The sequence below is a fragment of the Topomyia yanbarensis genome, chromosome 2 (assembly GCF_030247195.1).
Source record: "Topomyia yanbarensis strain Yona2022 chromosome 2, ASM3024719v1, whole genome shotgun sequence".
Lineage (NCBI taxonomy): Eukaryota > Metazoa > Arthropoda > Insecta > Diptera > Culicidae > Topomyia > Topomyia yanbarensis.
The window spans coordinates 282876229-282898414 of NC_080671.1; the positions used below are offsets into that span (position 1 = coordinate 282876229).

At 36.9% G+C, this 22186-nt stretch overlaps 1 protein-coding gene across 1 annotated transcript in view; it reads right to left on the reverse strand.

Moving 5' to 3' along the window:
• Positions 1–13800: 13800 nt before the first annotated feature.
• The window catches only part of LOC131683204 (innexin inx7), a 543289-nt gene continuing 534903 nt past the window's right edge, over positions 13801–22186 (reverse strand). Inside the window, exon 4 of the mRNA XM_058965040.1 lies at positions 13801–14571. Within this exon, the coding sequence (XP_058821023.1) occupies positions 14076–14571 (496 nt within the window). The 3' untranslated portion in view covers positions 13801–14075. The remainder of the gene's footprint in view (positions 14572–22186) is intronic.

Consider the following 22186-nt stretch of genomic DNA (forward strand, 5'->3'; position numbering starts at 1 on the left):
AATAATAATAAATAATATATGTATCTTTATATATTTGGTGGTTTAATTGACATTAACTCTGAAATGTTTTATATTTGGGGCCCTAAAAAGAACGATTTTAAGGAAATCATTCAAATTACCTGTTTTGTATGTGGGGTCCTGAAAAGGACTATTTGTGGGATACACAAATATGCGTGCTATGGACTGAAAATACTAAACTAGCTAAGGGCTTTTGGTTTAACAAAAATAACATGCAGAATGGAACAATTAGTCAGCTGCAAAAAAAGGTTTGCCATCTCTTCCAGCCGCACGTTACTTACATCAGATAAATATGTCGAAATGAAAAGAAATGACTTATGAAATACTGATAACTTGAAACGTGACATCGGCTTTTGTCACTTTCGCACTGATGATGGAAGGACTGCCTTCATGCAGAATAACGAAAAAATATTTGCGGATTCTTTTTGGTACGGCTTCCGCTAGCTGGCAGTGTTGCCACATCCTCCAATTTTCTGAAATATTGCCGAATTTTGGATAATGTTTCCGAAAGACTATTTTTAATAAATCACAGGTTTTCGCTAATTTCAACCTGGAAATGTACTTTAAGTAGCTGCACATTTTTGTATTTCAGATTGTCAATATACGCGCAAGCAACAAATAACGAATATAAACTGCGCAATTGGATTATCGCTATAAATGATTGGAAATATTCCAATTTGTTCTTTATTGTTTATTATTGTTATAGCCCTTAAAAGGGCTTTTAATTTATGGAACAACTGGTCAGCTTAAACTGAGGTTTGCCAACTCTTCCAGCCGCGCGCTATTTACATCGGATCACCCCCAGCGGTAGCAGTGATCAAATGCAGCACTCATCGCAGCGCATTGTCAACATGCATGATTGCTACTGCTGTTCTTTACGGCCCGACGTTTGACGGGAGAATGAAGTCGCTCGAGAAATGATATTCTTTAAATAGTCGATGATGACGTCATTCATAGAAGCGTAGTGTGCTGGGTGCTCAAATCTGTCGTACGAGACGCTATAGGCACGATGTTACTTGTCTGGCAAAAGAGCAACAACTGATTCAAACAGGCACGCGGCACATTTATTTATAACTTTTCGTTTAAATTACTAACCTGCTCCCTATTGAGGGGATAGATTGATTGATGTATGGGTGTTTTCACGTTTTTCAGATCTGTGTGATGTTGAAATACAAAAATTGTCACGTCATTTCATGATTAGAATCATCAGCGCCTGGCGGCAATCATGGTATCTATTACCTACCATCGAAGAATGTGCTGACATGAGACGCAGCAGCTGCTACGCTTACAACGTCAGAACACAAACTAACGAATTTTTCTAGTGTTCTCTTTTTATACCCGTCACAGTTCTTTCGACGAAAAAGAGGCAGTCCCAGCAACGCCTGCTTTTTGAGCGAATTGTACCAACCAATCATGGATCAGATAATTACTACTTTCATAAAATCCATTATTTCCGCTATTTTTAGTAATTGTACATACTACCGAATTGGATACAAAATTGTTGTACATATTTTCAATCAGATAGCGTAATAATCTTATTTTTTCATTCAGTACAAAGGCAGATATTCACGTTTAAAAAATCGGGTAAAATTCTGGCAGAAAATTTTGAAACGAGACCCCTATATTGAAACGTTAGAAGTATTCTTCAAAAAAAAAAAAAACAATAAGCTAGCACCATGAGCCAGCTCGGTAAGCTGGCACGAGCAAGCTCGGTGAGCTAGCTCAGTGAGCTAGCACGAGTTAATCCAATGAGCTGGCACGGTAAGCTTGTCCGATGAGCTAGAACGGTGCAGTAGTGCAAGCTATGGAACGAAAGAATAGGACAAAGCAAGAACTATGCGTTGGTGAATGTGCGACAGGTTGCTGAAAGAATGATGCAGGCATCATTACTCACACTAACGCGTTGTTTTTTTATTCTGCTTTGCTATAGCTGAGCTATAGCTCCGTGCAGCGTGCTAGCTATCACCGTGCTAGCGAGGGCTCTCGCTCATCGGTGCTCGTGCTACTTGCTAACTCTAGCTCATCGGAAACCAGCGCAAGCACTAGCTCAATGAATTTAACGCTGACACATTATGAGTCAGTACACAGCAATAGGACACGGAGCAGCACCGTTCTTGTACATGCCTGCTTCCAAATACACGTAAGCGAATGATCAGATTTCCATAATTTTCGCCGGCATTTTTTTATTTCCTGTAAACTGCGTCTCAATGGTCAGACTACACAATTTTCGTTATCCCATGTCAGTGTTATAACATAAACATTAGAACTATGTCATGTAATCTCACCTGAGTATAATAAGGGGTCCACATAGTGGATCGTCAGATGTGTGATGTAGGGGGTCCTATGCTGTCTCAAGGTACAATATCATTCTATACGGATGGGTCTAAAATGGGTGAACTGACTGGCTCGGGAGTCTACGGACCAAGAATTAAAGAAGCGATATCAATGGGAAAGTGGCCTACAGTTTTCCAGGCAGAGGTATATGCAATATACACTACTACAAACTACAGACATGCAAAAATCGCAATCTTTTCGGACATCCAAGCAGCACTGTTGGCATTAGGGTCGTCGAAATGTGAGTCCAAACTGGTTTGGAAGTGCATCACATTTTTACAACAACTGGCAACTCGGAATAAAGTAATGATATTCTGGCCACCTGGCCGCCACCAAGGAATCGATGGTAACGAAGTGGGGACGAATTAGCCAGGCGTGGTTCATCAAACATGTTTGTTGGACCAGAACCACTTCTAGGTATATCTACCTGTGCCATTAAACTAGAACTTTCGGCTTGGGCAAGAGACCAACTACTAAACGACTGGCGTAACGTAGAAGGCGCTCGACAAGCTAAGAAATTCATACATCCAGATACAACGATAGCCAAAAAACTAATGGATCTCAAACGTAAAGACTTACGTATAATCACAGGTTTATTTACGGGACATTGTCCTTCTAAGTATCATCAGGAAAACATTGGCAAGACATTTGTCGATTTTGTAACTACGAGCCCGAGAACTCGGAACATATTCTCTGCCAGTGTGCAGTACTATTTCTTCAAAGGGAGCGATAATTCGGAAGGTATCTTATGACGCCTCACGAGATATGGCATACCTGTCCCAAACGGATCCTCAGCTACATTAATAATGTAGTACCCAGTTGTGACGAAACATGTGGACAAACAAACAACTCGTTTCCAACTACATTGGATTCGCGCAATTTGTAACATATATTGCAAACAGGGGCCACAAAAGATAATCTGAATAGTGGTCCCAGTGGCAAAGTTTCCCCTAACAAAAAAAATGTCATGTAATCGTCTTATGCTCCAGGACTAAGTGCTATACCGTCATCTGTTCTGAAAAAATGTTCCGATGTTTTAGCGATCCCACTGACGCACATTTTTAATGTGTCACTTCAGCAGCAAAAATTTCCCGTTGTCAGTCATGTTTCCGGTACACAAGAAAGGTGACAAAAGTAACTCCGGAAGCCACCGGGGAATCATCTCGCAGTCAAAAAAAATGGAATCACTTATCAACGAGGTGCTGTTTTCTGCTAGTAAACATTACATAAGCACTTGTCAGCACGGATTCTACTCTGGTCCATCGGTTGAGACGAATCTAGTTAGCTTCACATCGTTTTACACTTTTACGGTTTACACTGATCTTAAGGCCGATTTCGACACAGTTAACCGCGAGATACTGCTAGCAAAGCTTGATAAACTAGGATGTACCACGAGATTCTGCCACCGACTGCGATCCTACCTTGTACACCGCGAGGTCGTCGTGCAAATTGGTGACACATGTCTGAATCTTTTTTTTAACAATTTCGGAGTTCCTCATGGTAATACACTAGGTCCGTTACTATTTTTATTATTCGTAAATGATGCGGTTTTCGTTCTAATACGTGGAGGGAAACTTTTTCGCTGATGACTTGAAAATATTTCTTGTCATAAGGAATGAAGCCGATTGCCGTGAGTGAGTGTCTCATCGATACATTTTTCAACTGATGTCAAAGAAATATGTTGATTCTTAGTGTTTCGAAATGTTTTGTCATCAGTTTTCATCGTACAAGTGGCATGCTTAATTTCAACTACAATATTTCTGGAACTCAGTTACAACGCTTTGACCATGTAAAGGACCTAGGCGTTATTCTTGATGACAAAGCGATACGATTGCTGGGGTTTTATGTTTAAAATTTCCAACGAATTCCGAGATCCTTTGTGTTTCAAGGCTTTATATTGCTCACTGGTGCGCTCGTAGTTGGAATTTGCAAACATTGTCTGGTGCCCTTATCATGCAACGTGGAGTGAAAGGATTCAAACTGTCCAGCGCAAATTTATACGATATGGTTTACGTCAATTGCCCTCAATGACCCGCTGAACCTGCCACCATATGAGAATCGTTTCAGGTTATTACATTCTTTGCAAGAGCGCAGACCTAGGGGCAGATCACTCTAGAAATGTATAACAAATTTGCATCAAATTAGAAAAAATGCATTTAATTTCCATTTTTGCATCAACTTTGCACTCCCTCACAGAAAAGTTTGTTTAACAAACGTCCTACGCTGATTCACTTTGTTCGACGTTTTGTTTAATGTAGGGCTAATTTTTTGTAGGGTTTTGACGTCTTACACGCAACGCAAAATATATTGCACGCAACGCAACATACATCACGAATTTCTATTTTGATGGAAAGAAATGCATTTAATTTAGCTGATTTCTAAAAATGCATCACAAGTGATCTGCCCCTAGGCGCAGAGTCACTTCCCAGGCCATAGTAAAGCTTATGTTGGCTGAGTACGAGGTACTCGTTCTTCTTGGACAAATCAACCTCTACGCTTTAACCCGAGTTCTTCGCCCTCGGACATAGCTACACATCGAAATGTGTAACACTAACTATGCTGCCAATAGTCCGATTAGGGATCATCCATAAATGACGTAGCATTATTTGGGGGAGGGGGAGTATTGTATTTTGTGATGATGTATGACGATAGGTGGGTAGGGGAACATGTCATGCTACGTAGCTTTTTTAAAGGGGAATAACTAACATAGTCTTTTATTTTTTTTTTAAATTTTGCGGGGTCAAGTGGGGGGGGGGGGGGAGAATTACCGTCAAGCTACGTAATTACCAGGGGGTATTTAGAGGTCTGTGACGAAATGTTACGATGGGGGAGGCGGGTGTTAAAAATCACTCAAAAAATGCTACGTCATTTATGAATCGTCCCTTATAGCGATGGTTCGTCACTTCCATGAGTTTGCCGAGTACTTCGATTTCGATACGAATTCATCACCGTTTGCTGTTAGGTTAATTATTTTTAGTTTAGTTTTTAGTTGAGAAATGTTGCCACATCTACCCTAATGTATTGTAATGTACTGAGAACGAGAGCTTGAAAAAATTGACTTCCCTGTGTGAACTTAAATATCAAAATTCAATTGATGCCCGCCACGATGGATAATAAGTTTGGTTCGATCCCCTCGTCATTCCTTCTCCCGACACAACGCATTAAGGTTTGGACATGTTCGGTTTCAGAAGAAAACTGAATTTTGTTTCCATTCTACCTATGAGAGGGTTACTGAGCAAAAGTGCACCAGATATATATTACGCAGTTCACGCATGCTCGAAAATGATAAAACGGTACTACTGGCGATAATCCTAATTTAGTATTCTGTACTTACTTTTTGAATTTTCAGGGCGAGTAGTCTGCAAAAGCTTTAGAGCCTGAAAAAAAACTACAAAAATCTCCTTCAATTAAAAGTTCCATCTCACCATTTTCACCCTAATATATCTATACAAATATGTTCTGAAATTAAAACCATTAAATATTTATCTTTTATTTAGATTATAGTTGTTTCATTGCAGTCCAAGAATGACTGCATTATTTTAATTAGGAAAAAGATTCATATAAATATTACGTGGAAAAAGCTCTCTATCAAAATAACTAACATTTTTTATAGATTTAATAAACCATCATATGCTTTAATACGTTAAACATTCCCTATACATTTAACAAAGTGCCTTATACATATAACAGTTTTTGCAACCGACCGAGACGGTTGTGCCTCCAGGTGGAAGGTTTTGTTCTCGAGAGAGTGACGGAGTGCGAGACGCTGTATGCGTTATTGTGGGAGAGAGAGAGACCAGCTTGTTAAGTGTGAGTCGACAGTTAATACGTCGGAGGCGTGGTCAACGGCATCCTCGACAAGTGGTGTTTTGACAGCAAACCGCGGGTAGACGAATTTGCCTACCGCGGTGGAAGAAATCGACAGTGATCGACAGTATAGTGTATTGGTGTCGTCGGGCAATTCTAATCGACGAGAGGGAAGCGTCACAGGTAGACCCATTTGCTCTATTTGTCTACCGCAGAAGTGGTACGACGAATAAGGAAAACAAGTGGCACCGATAAGTGCCGCATCGACAGTGGGATTTTCGCAGCAAGCCACAGGTAGCCACATTTGTCTGCCGAGGTGGTGGAAACAGAGAGAGCGCGCTTGTGGTGGTGATACCGACGAGTAGCTTAATCGGAGAGAGTTTTGAAGTGTTGCAGGTAGGACTATTTCTCTACTGAAGAAGCAACGTGACGAAGAAGGACAGCAAGTGTCACATTGTCAAACAACGGGCACCGAGATTACAACGTAACACATGAGGTGTGTTCTAACGGTGTCTTCGTCACCTAATAGATAGCAGATAATAGGTATATTTTTCATTCCTTTTTGTGATAGTTTTTCTTACTAGGTAAAATGGATGAAATCTCTTCAGAACGAAGTAACGAGTAACAGACCCTCCCCCTAAGCCTTCTGCTGAAAATGTAAATCCGACTAGAATTAAAATTTACCCAGAGTCGTCAACGGGACCATGGATTGTATTTATTAGGCGTAAAGCAAAGGCGCTAAATATCATTCAAATTTCTAAAGATTTGACTTCGCGATTCTCGGATGTAAAAGAGATCGTCAAAGTTAATAAAGATAAAATACGCATTGTCGTTGGTAGTCTCAAACAAGCCAATGCAATTGCTTCTTGTGATCTTTTTACGCGTGAATATAGAGCGTATATTCCTTCAAAGGAAATTGAAATTGATGGGGTCATCACAGAATCGAGTTTGACTGTTGATGACTTAGTTAAGCATGGGGTTGGTCGTTTCAAAGACACCATACTTAAAGACGTAAAAATACTTGAATGCAAGCAATTGCATTCAGTATCACACGAAGGAGATAAAAAAGTTTATCGACTGTCTGACTCATTTCGAGTGACTTTCGCTGGGTCTGCGCTGCCCAACTATGTCATTATCGATAAGATTCGTCTCCCTGTTCGCCTTTTTATCCCTCGTCTAATGAATTGCCTTAATTGCAAACAGCTTGGCCACACAGCCACTTACTGTTCCAATAAGGCACGGTGTGGCAAATGTGGGGGTTCTCATCAAGAGAATACATGCAATGAAAATTCAGAAAAATGTTTAATGTGCGGAGAAAACTCGCATGAGCTCCCTGCATGCCCCATTTATAAATTGCGTGAGGATAAAATTAAACGATCCTTGAAGAAGAGGTCTAAGCGCTCCTATGCAGAAATGTTGAAAAATGCTACCCCTAAACCCATCTTCTTAGAAAACACTTACACATCTCTATTTTCGGAACAGTCTGACTCTGACGGAGCGTGCGAAGGTACATCATTTGTTTTACCCGGAAATTCCAGAAAAAGAAAACAGTCTTCTTTTCCCAAGCTGCCAAGAAAGGGCCTTAAAATTTCTCCACCAATAGATAAACTGCGCCCAAAACCGAAAAATTCCGATTCAAAACCGAAATCAATTCCGCCCGGTTTTGGGAACGTACAATCCAAACAGAACACCATTACTGGAAATAATAAAATTTCGACTTCCTCTGGGCCTCAGCCGGGGGTAGGATTATTGAAATTTTCTGAAATTATTGATTGGATTTTTAAAGCATTCAATATTTCTGAACCACTAAAGAGTATACTTTCAGCTTTCCTCCCAACAATTAGAACATTTTTAGAGCAGCTGATTGCTCAATGGCCCATCCTTGCAGCAATTATATCTTTCAATGGTTAATTCAACTCCTAAGGTGAAAGACTCCATCACTGTTTTACAGTGGAATTGCAGAAGTATCATACCAAAAATTGATTCCTTAAAAATTTTACTGCATGATTTAAAATGCGATGCTTTTGCTCTATGTGAAACATGGCTTACCTCAAACATTAATTTCAACTTAAATGATTTCAACATTATTCGCCTAGACCGTGACACCCCGTATGGAGGAGTGCTTCTAGGAATTAAAAAGTGCTATTCTTTCTATAGAATTAACATCCCCTTGTTTGCGGGCATTGAGGCTGTAGCTGTCCAAACGAACATTAAAGGCAAAGACATGTCTATCGCTTCTATATATATACCTCCCAAAGTTCAAATTGGACAACGTCAAATTTTTGAGGTAGTGGAATCCATGGCTGCTCCGCGTCTGATACTGGGAGACTTCAACTCGCACGGAGTATTGTGGGGTTCCCTCTACAATTATAATCGATCCTCTTTGATATACAATGTGTGTAACGAATTTAATATGACAGTTTTAAATACTGGCGAAACAACACGCATCCCCAGACCTCCTGCACGTCCAAGTGCATTAGATCTATCTCTGTGCTCGACATCACTTCGGTTAGATTGCACGTGGAAGGTTGTACCTGATCCTCACGGTAGCGATCATTTGCCAATCGTTGTTTCAATTAACAGTGAATTAGGCCTTACGAATTCAATCAATGTCCCTTATGACTTAACACGAAATATTGATTGGAAAACATACGAAACATTAATTTCCACTTCTCTTGCTTCGACAGAAGAGCTACCCCCTACCGAAGAATATGAATTCTTAGCGGGTTTAATTAATGAAGCAGCAGAACAAGCCCAAACGAAATGCAATCCTGGAATGACAATAAATAGGCGGCCCCCTAATCCTTGGTGGGACAAAGAGTGCTCTGATGCATATGAAGCTAAACAAGTTGCCTACAAAGAAGTTATGAAACAGAAAGGGGGTATACGTGAGAACTTTGAAAATTATTTCATTTTGCAAAACAAATTTGACAGTATTCGTCGTGCCAAAAAGTCTAGTTATTGGAGACACTTCGTTAATGGCTTGTCAAGAGAAACATCAATGAGTACTCTTTGGAACACAGCCAGAAGAATGAGGAATCGAAACGTGACTAATGAAAGCGAAGATTTTTCGAATCGTTGGATATTTAATTTTGCCAAGAAAATTTGTCCAGATTCTGCTCCTGCGCAGAAAATCACTCGCGATGCTCCCACAAGTAACGATTTCATAGATTCGCCTTTGACAATGATGGAATTCTCAATTGCACTCCTCTCATGCAACAATAATGCTCCGGGACTAGACAGAATTAAAATCAACTTGGTGAAGAATCTGCCTGACCTAGCAAAAAGACGCTTGTTGAATTTATTCAATAAGCTTCTTGAGCAGAACATTGTCCCGCACGACTAGAGACAAGTGAGAGTTATCGCTATTTCAAAACCGGGAAAACCAGCCTCCGATCATAACTCGTATCGACCGATTGCAATGCTATCCTGCATCAGGAAATTGTTGGAAAAAATTATCCTACGACGTCTCGACAATTGGGTTGAGGCGAACGGCTTGCTATCAGATACCCAGTTTGGTTTTCGGAGGGGAAAGGGAACGAATGATTGTCTGGCGCTACTTTCGTCAGAAATCCAACTCGCTTACGCAAAAAAGAACAAATGGCGTCTGTGTTCTTAGACATAAAAGGAGCATTCGACTCAGTCTCCATTGATGTTCTCTCGGAGAAGCTACATCAATGTGGTCTTTCACCGATATTAAATAATTATTTATACAATTTATTGTCAGAAAAGCACATGCATTTTTCATATGGCGATTTGGCGACACTCAGAACAAGTTACATGGGCCTCCCACAAGGCTCTTGTCTAAGCCCCCTTCTCTATAATCTTTACGTGAATGACATTGATAATTGTATTGTCAGCCCATGCACTTTAAGACAACTTGCAGATGATGGGGTGGTTTCTGCCACAGGACCAAAAGCTATAAATTTACAACAACCATTGCAAGATAGCTTGGATAATTTATCAATTTGGGCTTTAAAGCTGGGAATCGATTTCTCTACGGAGAAAACAGAGTTGGTCGTTTTCTCAAGGAAGCGTGATCCAGCTCAGCTTCAGCTTCAGTTGGTTGGTAGAACGATAGCCCAAGTCCTGACTTTTAAATACCTTGGAATTTGGTTCGATTCTAAAGGCACATGGGGAGGCCACATTAGGTATCTAATAACGAAATGCCAACAAAGGATAAATTTTCTGCGAACAATAACTGGATCATGGTGGGGTTCTCATCCAGGAATCAGGAATCAGAATATATTGGCTCAAATGGCACAATACAACAATACTTTCAGTAATGGAATATGGGTGCATCTGTTTCCGTTCAGCTGCGAACACTCACATTATTAAACTGGAACGGATACAGTATCGCTGTTTACGAATTGCCTTAGGTTGCATGCAGTCGACCCATACGATGAGTCTTGAAGTACTAGCGGGAGTTCTTCCTTTAAAAGACCGATTCTGGGATCTCTCTTCTCGTTTACTTATTCGATGTGAGGTTATGAACCCACTGGTAATTGAAAATTTTGAAAGACTTGTCGAGCTTCAACCCCAAACCAGATTCATGACAGTGTATTTCAATCACATGTCACAAGAAATAACGCCTGCTAGGTATGTTCCCACATACGTCAATATACTAGATACTCCTGAATCCACCTTATTCTTCGACACGTCCATGCAAGCAGAGATTCGTGGAATTCCGGATCATCTACGCTCGCGGGAGATCCCTAAAATATTCACAAGTAAATATCAACACATAGACTGCCTTAAAATGTTTTACACTGATGGGTCACGAATCAGTGAGGCCACTGGTTTCGGTATTTTCAACAATAATTTTTCAATTTCTCTCAAACTTGCAGAACCCGCCTCTGTTTATATAGCGGAACTAGCAGCAGTTCACTACAGTTTGCAAATAATTAATACTTTCCCCCTGAACCATTACTTTATCCTCACTGATAGTCTCAGCACAATTGCAGCTCTACGCTCAAAGAGGATTGATAATCACGATCCATTCTTTTTGGGGAAGATACGAGAATCTCTGAGTAACCTAACAAGAAAATGTTATAAATTTACCCTAGTGTGGCTCCCCGCCCATTGCTCTATTGCGGGCAATGAGAAAGCTGATAATTTAGCCAAGATTGGTGCACTAGATGGTGAAATATATGAAAGACCCATCGCTTACAATGAATTTTATAGCGCTTCTCGACAGAGGACACTTGCTAGTTGGCAAACATCTTGGGACAATGGAGATATGGGACGATGGCTACACTCAATTATCCCTAAAGTATCAACGAAGGCATGGTTCAAAGGATTGGATGTAAGTCGGGACTTCATCCGTGTGATGTCTAGGCTCATGTCCAATCATTATACTTTAGATGCGCATCTCCGTCGTATTGGGCTCGCTGAGGGTAATCATTGTGCTTGTGGAGAGGGTTACCACGACATTGAGCATGTTGTTTGGTCCTGCACTGAATATCGTGAAGCCAGATCACAATTAGTAGATTCTTTACAAGTTCGAGGAAGACCAATCCATGTTCCTGTTAGAGACATCCTGGCGTATCGCGATCCTCTATACATGGAACTTATCTATAATTTTCTAAAAACAGCGCCTGTCAAAATTTAATTAAATTCATCTCCTCATACTCTCATCCAAGGCTAATCATTCACCAATTAAAGTGTCCTAGAATATTCAGTTTTTAAATTTAGACAATAACAGAAAAAAAGTAAATAAATACACCCGAAAATACTAGATCATTATGAAATACAACAAGGTAAGGAAAAAAGCAAACAATAAAGTGATTTCAGTGTTAGTTTTAGACAAATTACTAGTATAGTTAAAATTAGTCTTAAGGATTTTTGTAACGTGCTATGTAAAAAAAGAAACTGGCGTAAAAAGCTTTTGCAAATGCCGTGTCAAATAAACGTATGGAAAAAAAGTGCGTTGTACATTTCATTGGACCACCTAATGTTTTAATATGATAATTATCAGATAGTTATTATATAGTGCGCTGATAGATTTGGGTTTAACATTGGAATTTAAATGTTATATGGAAATCTGATAAAATTGAATTTGTGAGGAATGCAACATTCAACATGATAACCATATAAGTTTGATATACTTTTGAAAGTCTAATGTAGCAATCATTGGAAATTCCAATAGTGCTGAGTTATATGAATATCATATAATATGGATGTAGCGATTCCGCTCAGTGTAGACTTTGCCAGGAAATAACGGTACTGCCCAAAGGTTATTTCTTTCAAGAAAATGAAAATCGTCAAGATAGGTCCGGTTCGCAATGACAGGCTATTGCCGGTTCGCGGTGACATTTGCTTTTTTTCACTTTGCACGTCCCGTCCCAGGGAAAACCCATTTATTGGGTAAACACCACCTATCCAAAAATGGGTAGCAGCTGTATACGTAAAAAATGGGTAGATTTTTACCCAGTGCTATACACGGTTAAATAAAACAACCTGCAGAATAAGTTCTTTTAACTTACTTTTGAGTTGTGCGTCGCTTTCGCACTTATTAGTGTTGTCAAAAACAAAACGAGAGATTCGACTCAGTCGAGGTCTTCCGTGGAGGAAGGTACTTTTGAGTTGTTTGGGGTAAGTTAATGCACACTCTATTTCAACAGAATATTGGTCGCCGACACTGTACCTAGAAAATTGTCTACGCGCCATATGTTATTCAGGAAAACATCTGTTGGCTGGTACGATTATCACGAATAACATATGGCGCGTAGACAATTTTCTAGGTACAGTGTCGGCGACCAATATTCTGTTGAAATAGAGTGTGCATTAACTTCTCTCTTCTTTGACTTTGTCCTCAAAGAGTCGAAGAACGTTCTTGTGTGGGCATATTCCAATATTGTTGTATTTCAATGAATCTCTCAGTTGAGATATCTGGATACGAATTCTTTTCAGGAATTGAATGTACAATGATTTCTGGAGGTGCTGTAGGAGATATTTCTTCTTTTTGTACATTAATCTTAATATCTGTACTTCCAGTTTTCAATTGAATTATCATATATATTCCAATTGCTATTATCATTAGTGTAATAGTGGAAACACTTATCGTGCTGAAGAGATTGAATTTCCATTGAAGTGACTTATTTTGAAGATAAACGTGTTGTAACATAGATCTATGCTTTAAAGTAAGATTTCCCAAATACTCAGGAGATGGTATATCGACAATATCATTCTCGTTTACTATTAATCCTGTTGTTAGTCTGAATTCTTTTTGTGGTGTCTCAATAATAGCATTTGAGTAATAATTGTCATCCAAATGTAGAACGCATTCATCAAATTGTATTAGGTACGATCCTTCCAAAACTTGGGTATGATTGCTACAATTTGATTGTAACGTTGTATTTATATTAATAAGAAGAATTGTTGCATCATTGATTCTTTTCACCATTCCGTTTGCATAAACCTTTTCGTAAGTACAATTAGCATGCTGTAGTTGTATCAAATTATTGACACATTGACTTGTTATTTTTAACAGATCAGGATCGCACAAGAAGTAATCTAAATCTTGCGAACATTGTTTTTGTATTTCATATACTTGTGACTTATTGAATATAGTTTGATTGAAGGGAAATTCTTTTTTGATTATTAATTAAGACATCTATATATTCATAATCATATGTTTCGTTTGATAACTGTGGAATTTTTAGCATATAGATCACATGAGTTTTATTCATAGCAACTTGTGCTGTAGCTTTTGTCAGCATATTTTCAAATGAAGTGACTGGGATGTTTTGTTCGATCAAAAATGTCTTAATCTTTAAGAAATCTTTAATTGATAAAATTCGACTACTGGGAATTCCATGTTTGGCAAGGAGTACAGCATCTTCAAGTATTTCGATTTGATGTTGTGTTGCATCTAGATTCAAAATTATCTGCAGTAAATTCATCTCGACGACTTGTTATTCTTTTGATTTAGAATCCAATTGTAATAGATCATTCGCCATTTTATTTAAATGTTGCATTCTGGAATTAATCGCCTGGTTGATTAATACTTGTTGATTGTTACTTTCGATGAGGTCATTCATGGTGTTGTTGATTGTTTTCAAATCTTCTGCATCAGGAGTTCCAGCTACCCATTTCAGCACTTTTCCAATGCTGTCCCATCTCTTTTGGCGATATGTGTGAGGAACCAATTTATAATATGTATGAGTCAATAGTAAGTACTTATTTTGTAATAATGTATACAATTGATGATTATAAACATTGTTTTCAATGATTTTTTCAAATTTGATAATTGTTGTTCCAATTTCAAAAAAACTAATGGGTTGAATAATTCTTACATATCCTAATTTAATTTTCGCTTTTCCTAATGGTATTATTACCAAAGGATTTCGATTTAAGTCATGTATCTGTATCCTTGCTTCGACTGTTAATATAATTACACATACTGCGAATCTGAAAATAAGAGAAACACAAAAATATATTATGGAAGATTTTTTCTCAAATTTACTTTATGAATTTTTTGATTATTAGAATCGATTACAAATGTATCATGATTTTCTTTAATTTTGATCTTTTTGAATTTACTTTTTCTTTTTGAAATTTCATTGGTTTTCTCGAAAGCATACGTTCCTTGATCAAATACAGGGTAATCTTTATTTTGGATGTTGTCATTCTTTTTTCGATATATTTGGGTAATTTTTTCGTGGCTCTTAATTTTTCGTAATGCTCTTTGATCTGCATTTAATTTTTTGTCATTTTCTCCAATATACACATTATGTGGAGTGTTTTTTATAAATGAATGGATTGTATTGTTGTATTTATAAACTGCACTTCTCATCAATTCTGGAATAGTAATTTGTGGTGATTCTTTTTTAATACATCGTGAAATTTCTCTCAATGTTGAATGACTTCTTTCTATTTGACCGTTTGTTTCGGATCTATGAATCGGAGTTTTATAAATTTCTATACCTAAATTTCTCAATCTTTGTTCAATTACATTTGAACTAAACGAACTTTCGTTATCTAATACTATCATTTTTGGAATATTCCATTCATGTACTATATTTAACAGAGCTTCTTCAATGTCTAGAAGTGATTTTGATTCAATTGGTTTGAATTTTAAATATTTGGAAAATTTATCAATTGAAGTTAAAAACAAATTATTTTGATCATATACAAAAATATCAATATGAATTATTTCTCCAGGATACGTTGGAATAGGTGTTTTAAATGGTATAAATTCTTGGGGATTACGCTCATACTTTTCTGTTTTACAAGTTTCACAATTTTTTACGAATTGACTAACAATTTTCCTCATTTTTGGAAAGTAAAAATTTTTCAATAATTGATTTGAATTTTCTTGAGAATTTCTATGCGCAAACTGATGATTTTTTTTAATTTCTTCTAATTGCCTTTCTTCATTATTTAACTCTTGTACTTTGATTTGTGAAAATCTAGCTCTTATTTGTCTAGGATTAAACGTTTCTCGGTAAACTTCTTGAATTACTCCCATCATTGGTTCATCTGTACAAATCGCATTTAATACTCCTGGATTAAAATACTCTTTTAGTTTTTCCTTTAGGAATTCTTTTGAAAATCTTCTTTCAATGAATATGTGTCTTTTATAATTATCAACAGGAATTACTAAACCGTAACTTGAATTTTTACCAATTTTGAAGATTAATTGATTTTTAAAAACATTTACTGGTGCTTCTGTTGAAGGAATATAGGAACTGTCATCATTCTCCGCTGAATGCTGGGTGGCCGTCATTGAGTTAATTTGAATTCGTGACAAAGCATCTGCTACTATGTTTGCCTTTCCAGGTTTGTAATGAATTTCGTGTTCATGCTCTTCAATAAAAGCTTTCCATCTTTTAAGTTTGGCATTATTATTTTTTGGTGAAATTGTGAAAGTTAATGGTTGATGATCAGTAAAAATTTTAATTTTGTGACCATAAATAAAATTTCTCAAGGATTGAAATGCCCAAACTATTGCAAGCATTTCTTTTTCATTCGTTGCATAATTTTCTTCCGTACTTGAAAGTGTTTTTGAAATAAAAGTTATAGGTTTTTCTCCATCATGAAATTCTTGAAATAATACTGCACCAATTGCTTTGTTGGAAGCATCAGTTGTTAATAAAAAAGGTTTACTAAAATCTGGAAATGATAAAACATCATTTGAAGAAAGAATATCTTTTAATAATTTGAAACTTTTTCGACCTTCGTCATCCAAAGTGATTTTATGATTTTTCGACTCATTCGTAAGGATTTGACGATGACCATTTTCACCTTTCAAAAATTTTGTTAAAGGTTTGGCAATTTTAGCATAATTTTTCACGAAGCGTCTATAATATCCAGATAATCCTAAAAACGCACGAAGTTCTCTCAAATTGGTTGGTTCTGGGTATTTTTGAATACTTTCATTTTTTTGTCGTGACTAACGACTTACCTTTCAATATAGGGCCCCTTTTCAAAATTTAGGAAGAAAAATGATGTAAGATTGTGAACGCTTATATCTTTTGTTGTACTGAATGGATTTAATCAATTTCTTCGGCATTTTGTCGAAAATATTTGTACCAATGTTGTATTAAATTTTGGAATTTGTAGGACATTCATTATCAACGGAAAAATAGTGTTTTAAAAAATCTTTCGAAAACGACTCGGAAAAGTGAAAAATTTCAGCCCATCCCGCACAGAGCCGTCAAAATGGTGCAGCAAATGAACAATAAAATAATGAAAAGTTTATATATAAGTCCACTACATGTTTGTTTCTATGATTATTCGTATTGGGTTGCTTGACGAGAGCAGTTGGTGGGGGAAAGCCGGCATATTAGTTTTGGTAAAGCCATTAGAAGCCGGACGGAAAGGAAAGGCTCATGCACGCCACGAGAACGAGCGAGAAAGCGATAGTAGTGCATATTAGCGAAAGCGTTACGTACATTTTGAACTTTAATAACTTTTCTTCTACTAAACGGATTGCCAATCTTGTTTCATAAATTGGAAGGAAAACGTTCAACGCTTGCTACCGATACGTTGTTTGCTAAATAACATTTGTTTAAATAGTTCAAAAACTACTTTAAATGAGAATCAACATTAATGATAAAACCTATAAATAGGGGTGTCGCAGCTTTTCTCAAAGCCAGACGTGTGTAAGACGCAGTGCATAACAGACGTGCGTGGTCGTGAGAAGCTGCATTGGACGACCAATCAAATCGGTTACCACCGGAGAGAAGAAAAACGTTGGTGGCGGTGAGAAGGCCAAAAAGCCAAAGGCTAAGAAACGCAGTCACTGAAAAGGCGATAGTAACTGCCACTAAAAATGCCACCAAAACATCGAAGGCTGCAAAGCGTACTCATTCGGTGTGAGCTGCGAAAGGATGTATGTACGCAGTAAAAACAATCGTCGGCAAGGTTTGAATTGTTTCAAAAGATTCTCGTCTTGTATTAACATAGTTATCTACAAGCCGTCCTTATTAGGACGAATGCTAAATGGAAAAAGAATATAATTAGAAAGTTTCTTTTATTAACTAGTACTAAGTTTGCACTTGTTAATTCTGTTCTTTTACCAGTGAATCATAAGAAAATGTTTTTCTAATCTACAAACCCGAAGGTTTTTGCAAATCCTTCCAAGAAAATCAGTGAATGTGGCAACTCTGCCACTAAGCGAAAGCTACACCAAAACGAATGATGAAAAGATAGGTTGGTAATGTATATGACATAACAGGGGTGTCGTGACCACACTTCGAAGTTATTTCAAATCTTGCAAAGCATAAATTGACATAATTTCAATGATTGTTCCTATATGAATGAAATGACAAATTTTCAGATCAACGCGGCAATAACTTTGCAATTTATAGAACAATTTTATATTTTTAGTTATCATATATTAACTGTCATCTCTTCCAAACAACTTAACCCTCTGCTGCCAACCTCGTGGTTTTGCAGAGTTAAGGAGAATCATTGTAAACTGTCCAATACATGATTTTATGTTGTTACCTCCACTAAAACCACTTCAGAACACTCCTACCTGTCATACATGTACATTGTCTGCTTGTTTTTTTTTTATATTCATTTCGTTTATTTGATAGGCACAAATGCGTTAGCTTGGCGGTGCCAAATGCTTTTGTTTTTACATTTTGATATCTTAAAACTAGGAGGTTACAATGTTGAAATATTTTTTTTTACAAAGGAAAAGAAAGTTTACAGCTATCTTAAGACTAGAAATAAGATTCAATATACAAAAGAGGGCCAAAAGATTTTTTTATGAAAAAATTTAAAACAAGGGATTCACTTTGATATACAAGAGGGGGAGTGATAGTATTTTACGAAATATTTTACGGTTATCTTAAAACTAACAATATAGTTTAGTACACAAAAGGGGGGAACAAATATTTATGAGAAATTTCACAGAAATCTTAAAACTAGGGATTCAATTCTATTTACAAGATGGAGGACAAGAGTTTCAATAAAGAGTAAAAATTATAGCTATCTTAAAACTAGGAATACAGAATACTAATTTGAATTTTTTAACTAAAACTTATGCTTGGTCAAGATATTCAAAGGGTGGCTTATTTCCGCATCAGTGTAGCAGCAGTTGTATCAAGGACAGGGGAGAGACAGGGAAAGAAGAGCAAAACTTGCAACTTTCGCTCGAACGGCGGGGGGGGGGGGGGGAGGGGGATCAGCGAATCAAATTTGCGCCTCAGTATAGTAAGTCGTCGAGTACCGGATTGGCGGATGGTATTCTTCGGACCCGCGGGGAATCCTTCAAAAGTCATCGGACCTCGAGTCGCTCTCGCTTCAGTTTCCTTCTATGCAGGCGTAGTGGTAAGGGCGATGGCGGTTACATAGTGGCATTCTGGAGCTGATCGGTTCCACAAGGCAGGAGGAAACTCTAAAAACGAGAAATAAAAGAGAGGGGCTAAATTGGGATATTTATCGTTTTTATGAAGGTATAAACAAGGGACATATAGGGGAAATCACGAGTTGCCAGCATATCTCGGACTGGTACATTGGGTGGTCTACTACATTGTCTGCTTGTTGAAAATCATTATATGAAATTATTGACCTGTATTCAACGCGGAGAACTCGGTAATAAAATTGTTTTGCTGAATATACTAACGAACGGGATCCCCAGGAAAATTTCGCTGAGCCCGGTGAATCGAACGTAATGCGTAAAATTTAGCCATTTGAAAGAGATACAAGCAGATTTTAAGAATATGATCATCGCGGTTATGTCCCGGACATTACCCGCCCCTAGTTTTTTTTTGTGTTCATTTCTGTACGCTAGGAAAAAGATTCCGATGGTTGAGAGATTTTCACATTGATATTTCAAAGCAAGAAAATATGAAATTTGTTCATTTCATGAATGAATGTCTCAACGAGCTTAGAATCCAGCGCATCCCCTATCAACGCAGACGCCAACAACAAAGGTTCTTTTCAGAACCACCATAATTATTATAAAGAATAACTTGAAACATTCCCACATATTTCATTGAGTATCATTCGATTTGAATTACAAGTCAAACGAGTAGTCACGACACTCCAGTCATGTCCTAGACATTACCCACCCATCTTTTTTGGATTTGGTTTCAAACCATCTTTTGATACTATAAATCCTAAAAATTCAACTTCAGTTTTCAACCATTCAGATTTGTCAGGGTGTATTTTGAAATTAGCCTTTCGTATTGTTTCAAGTATGATTTCTAAATTTTTCAAATGTTCTTCTAAAGTTTCTCCGAAAATCAATATATCATCTATGTAAACATAACAAATTTTACCAATATGTTCGTGTAAAACATCATCCATAACACTCTGAAAAATAGCTGGTGCATTTTTAAGCCCAAACGGTAAACGTACAAATTCATATTTTCCATTGTTATCCGAAAATGCTGTTTTTTCAATATCTTTCTCATTCATTGGAATTTGGTGAAAACCAGATGTCAAATCAATGGTAGTAAAATATTTCATTTTACCTAAATTCGCTAAAATTGTGGACGTTTCTGGTATTGGATAACGATCACTAATAGTTTTTTGGTTAATTTTTCTATAATCGATCACTAATCTGAATTTCTTTTTTCCTGAAGCGTCATCTTTTTTTGGAACAATCCATACTGGTGAATTATATGGAGAACGTGATGGTCGTATGATTCCATCACTCAGCATTTTGTCGATTTGTTGACAAACTTCTTCTTTAAAAACCTGTGGATATGGATATGTTTTTGAGTAAACTGGGTTTTCATCAGTGGTTCGTATTTCAGCAGTAACTTTAGAAGTATATGTTAATTTTTCGTCAGGAGGTTGAAACAAGTCTTGATATTTTCCTAATATATTATAAACACTTTCCTTTTCAATTTTCGATAAGTGATTATCACGAATGGTTATTTTATTTATTTCTTCCAATTTGTGCTGTAATAAAGGAATCGAAAACTTTCTGTCAATAAAAAGTTTTTCATTTGAAGTATCTATGACAGCTTTAATTTCTTTTAAAGTGTCATGCCCAATTATAGCGTCGAATGTTTTTAAATTTTTTAAATGAAATAATTTTACATTTACATCTGAAAACGGTTTAAAAAATTTAGCTTGTGAATATTTTTCAATTTTAATATCGCCTCCTACTGAAGAGACATAAAATGGTGGGTTAACTTCATGTGAAATTATTGCATATTTTGGATGTATAAAATTCTTATTTGAGCCAGTATCAATTAATATTCTCAATGGTTCCTGTCGGTTACCATAATATAGAAAATATGGTAATGACGAATTCATTCTAAAAAATTTAGTTCAGCTTGATCTTCAAAATTTTCTGTTGTAGGTAAATCTCTATCTTGGTAATTCGTTTCTTGTAGGTATCGATCGAACGATGTACCTTCTGTGTAATCTTCTGAAGCTAGATACGAAAGTTGATCAAAGTATTGATTCGCATCTATATCTTCATTAATTTGTGGATTTGATTCTATGTTGAAATTTCTTGGTCGTTTAAATGGCACGGGGGGTTTATTTGCATAATTCACTTGATGGGTTCTTATAGAAGGGTCTACTTCCATAGGAACTGGTTTGTCAGCTTTTCTCATAAAAGGATTGGAAAACGGGCCATTCTGTTGGTTAAGATTAGGAGGTTTTTGGTACTGATATTGCTGCATTGGTTGACGTGGTAACATCATTGGCGGCATCCTTGGTGGCAACATTGGTGGTATTACTTGTGGTCTTGGTGGTGTTCTTATTTGATGATATTGCTGAAAATTATTTTATCTCTGTGGAAAATAATAATTTTGATAATTAATAGGTGGTTGTGGTTTTACTTGAGGAAACATATATTTTGGGGGTAATGGTGGTTTTAAAGAATCAGGGATTTTTGACTTTGTCATTGTTTTCCTATATTCTATGTTTTGAAAAGATAAGCAATATGCATATGCTTGTGCTAAATATGTAGGCCTGAAATTTTTCAAAAATTGGCCCAAAAGTTCCCCATCCAAACCTCTCATAAAAGCATCAATTGCTTTATCATTATAATTACTAATCATTGCTTGCATAGCCTCTGGGTGAGAGAATCTGCTATCAGTTTTTATATGATTAGCAATTGATGAGAGTAATTTATTAATTTGATCATAATAAATGTCAAGAGTCACAATGTCACGTTTTTCGCCATAGTAAGTTTGTAATGTATTTTTAACCCTCAAAAAGGCAACCGGGTCTCAGAGGCCCGGTCCGTTACAATTTTTTAGTTACAAAAAAATGTGTATGCAGTATAAGCTTGGGCATGGAAATTTTGATAAGTAGCTTTGGAATCTATAACAAAAATTAAAAATTGTGAAATTTTCATCTATGGAGTGATGCGCAGCTATGTTTGAATTTTTTACATGCACAAAAAGGCAAGCCGGGCCTGGCAGGCCCGGTGTGCATGCAATATTTACTAGGAATACCACGTGTTTTATACATTAATATTTATCTGATAAAAACATTTTGATGAGTTCTTCTTCATATTAGCAGGAATTTTTTCATGTTTTGATTGATTTTATCTTTTTACCTTTTCTTGTAAGAAAAAAATCTTGAAAGTTTGAGCGAATTC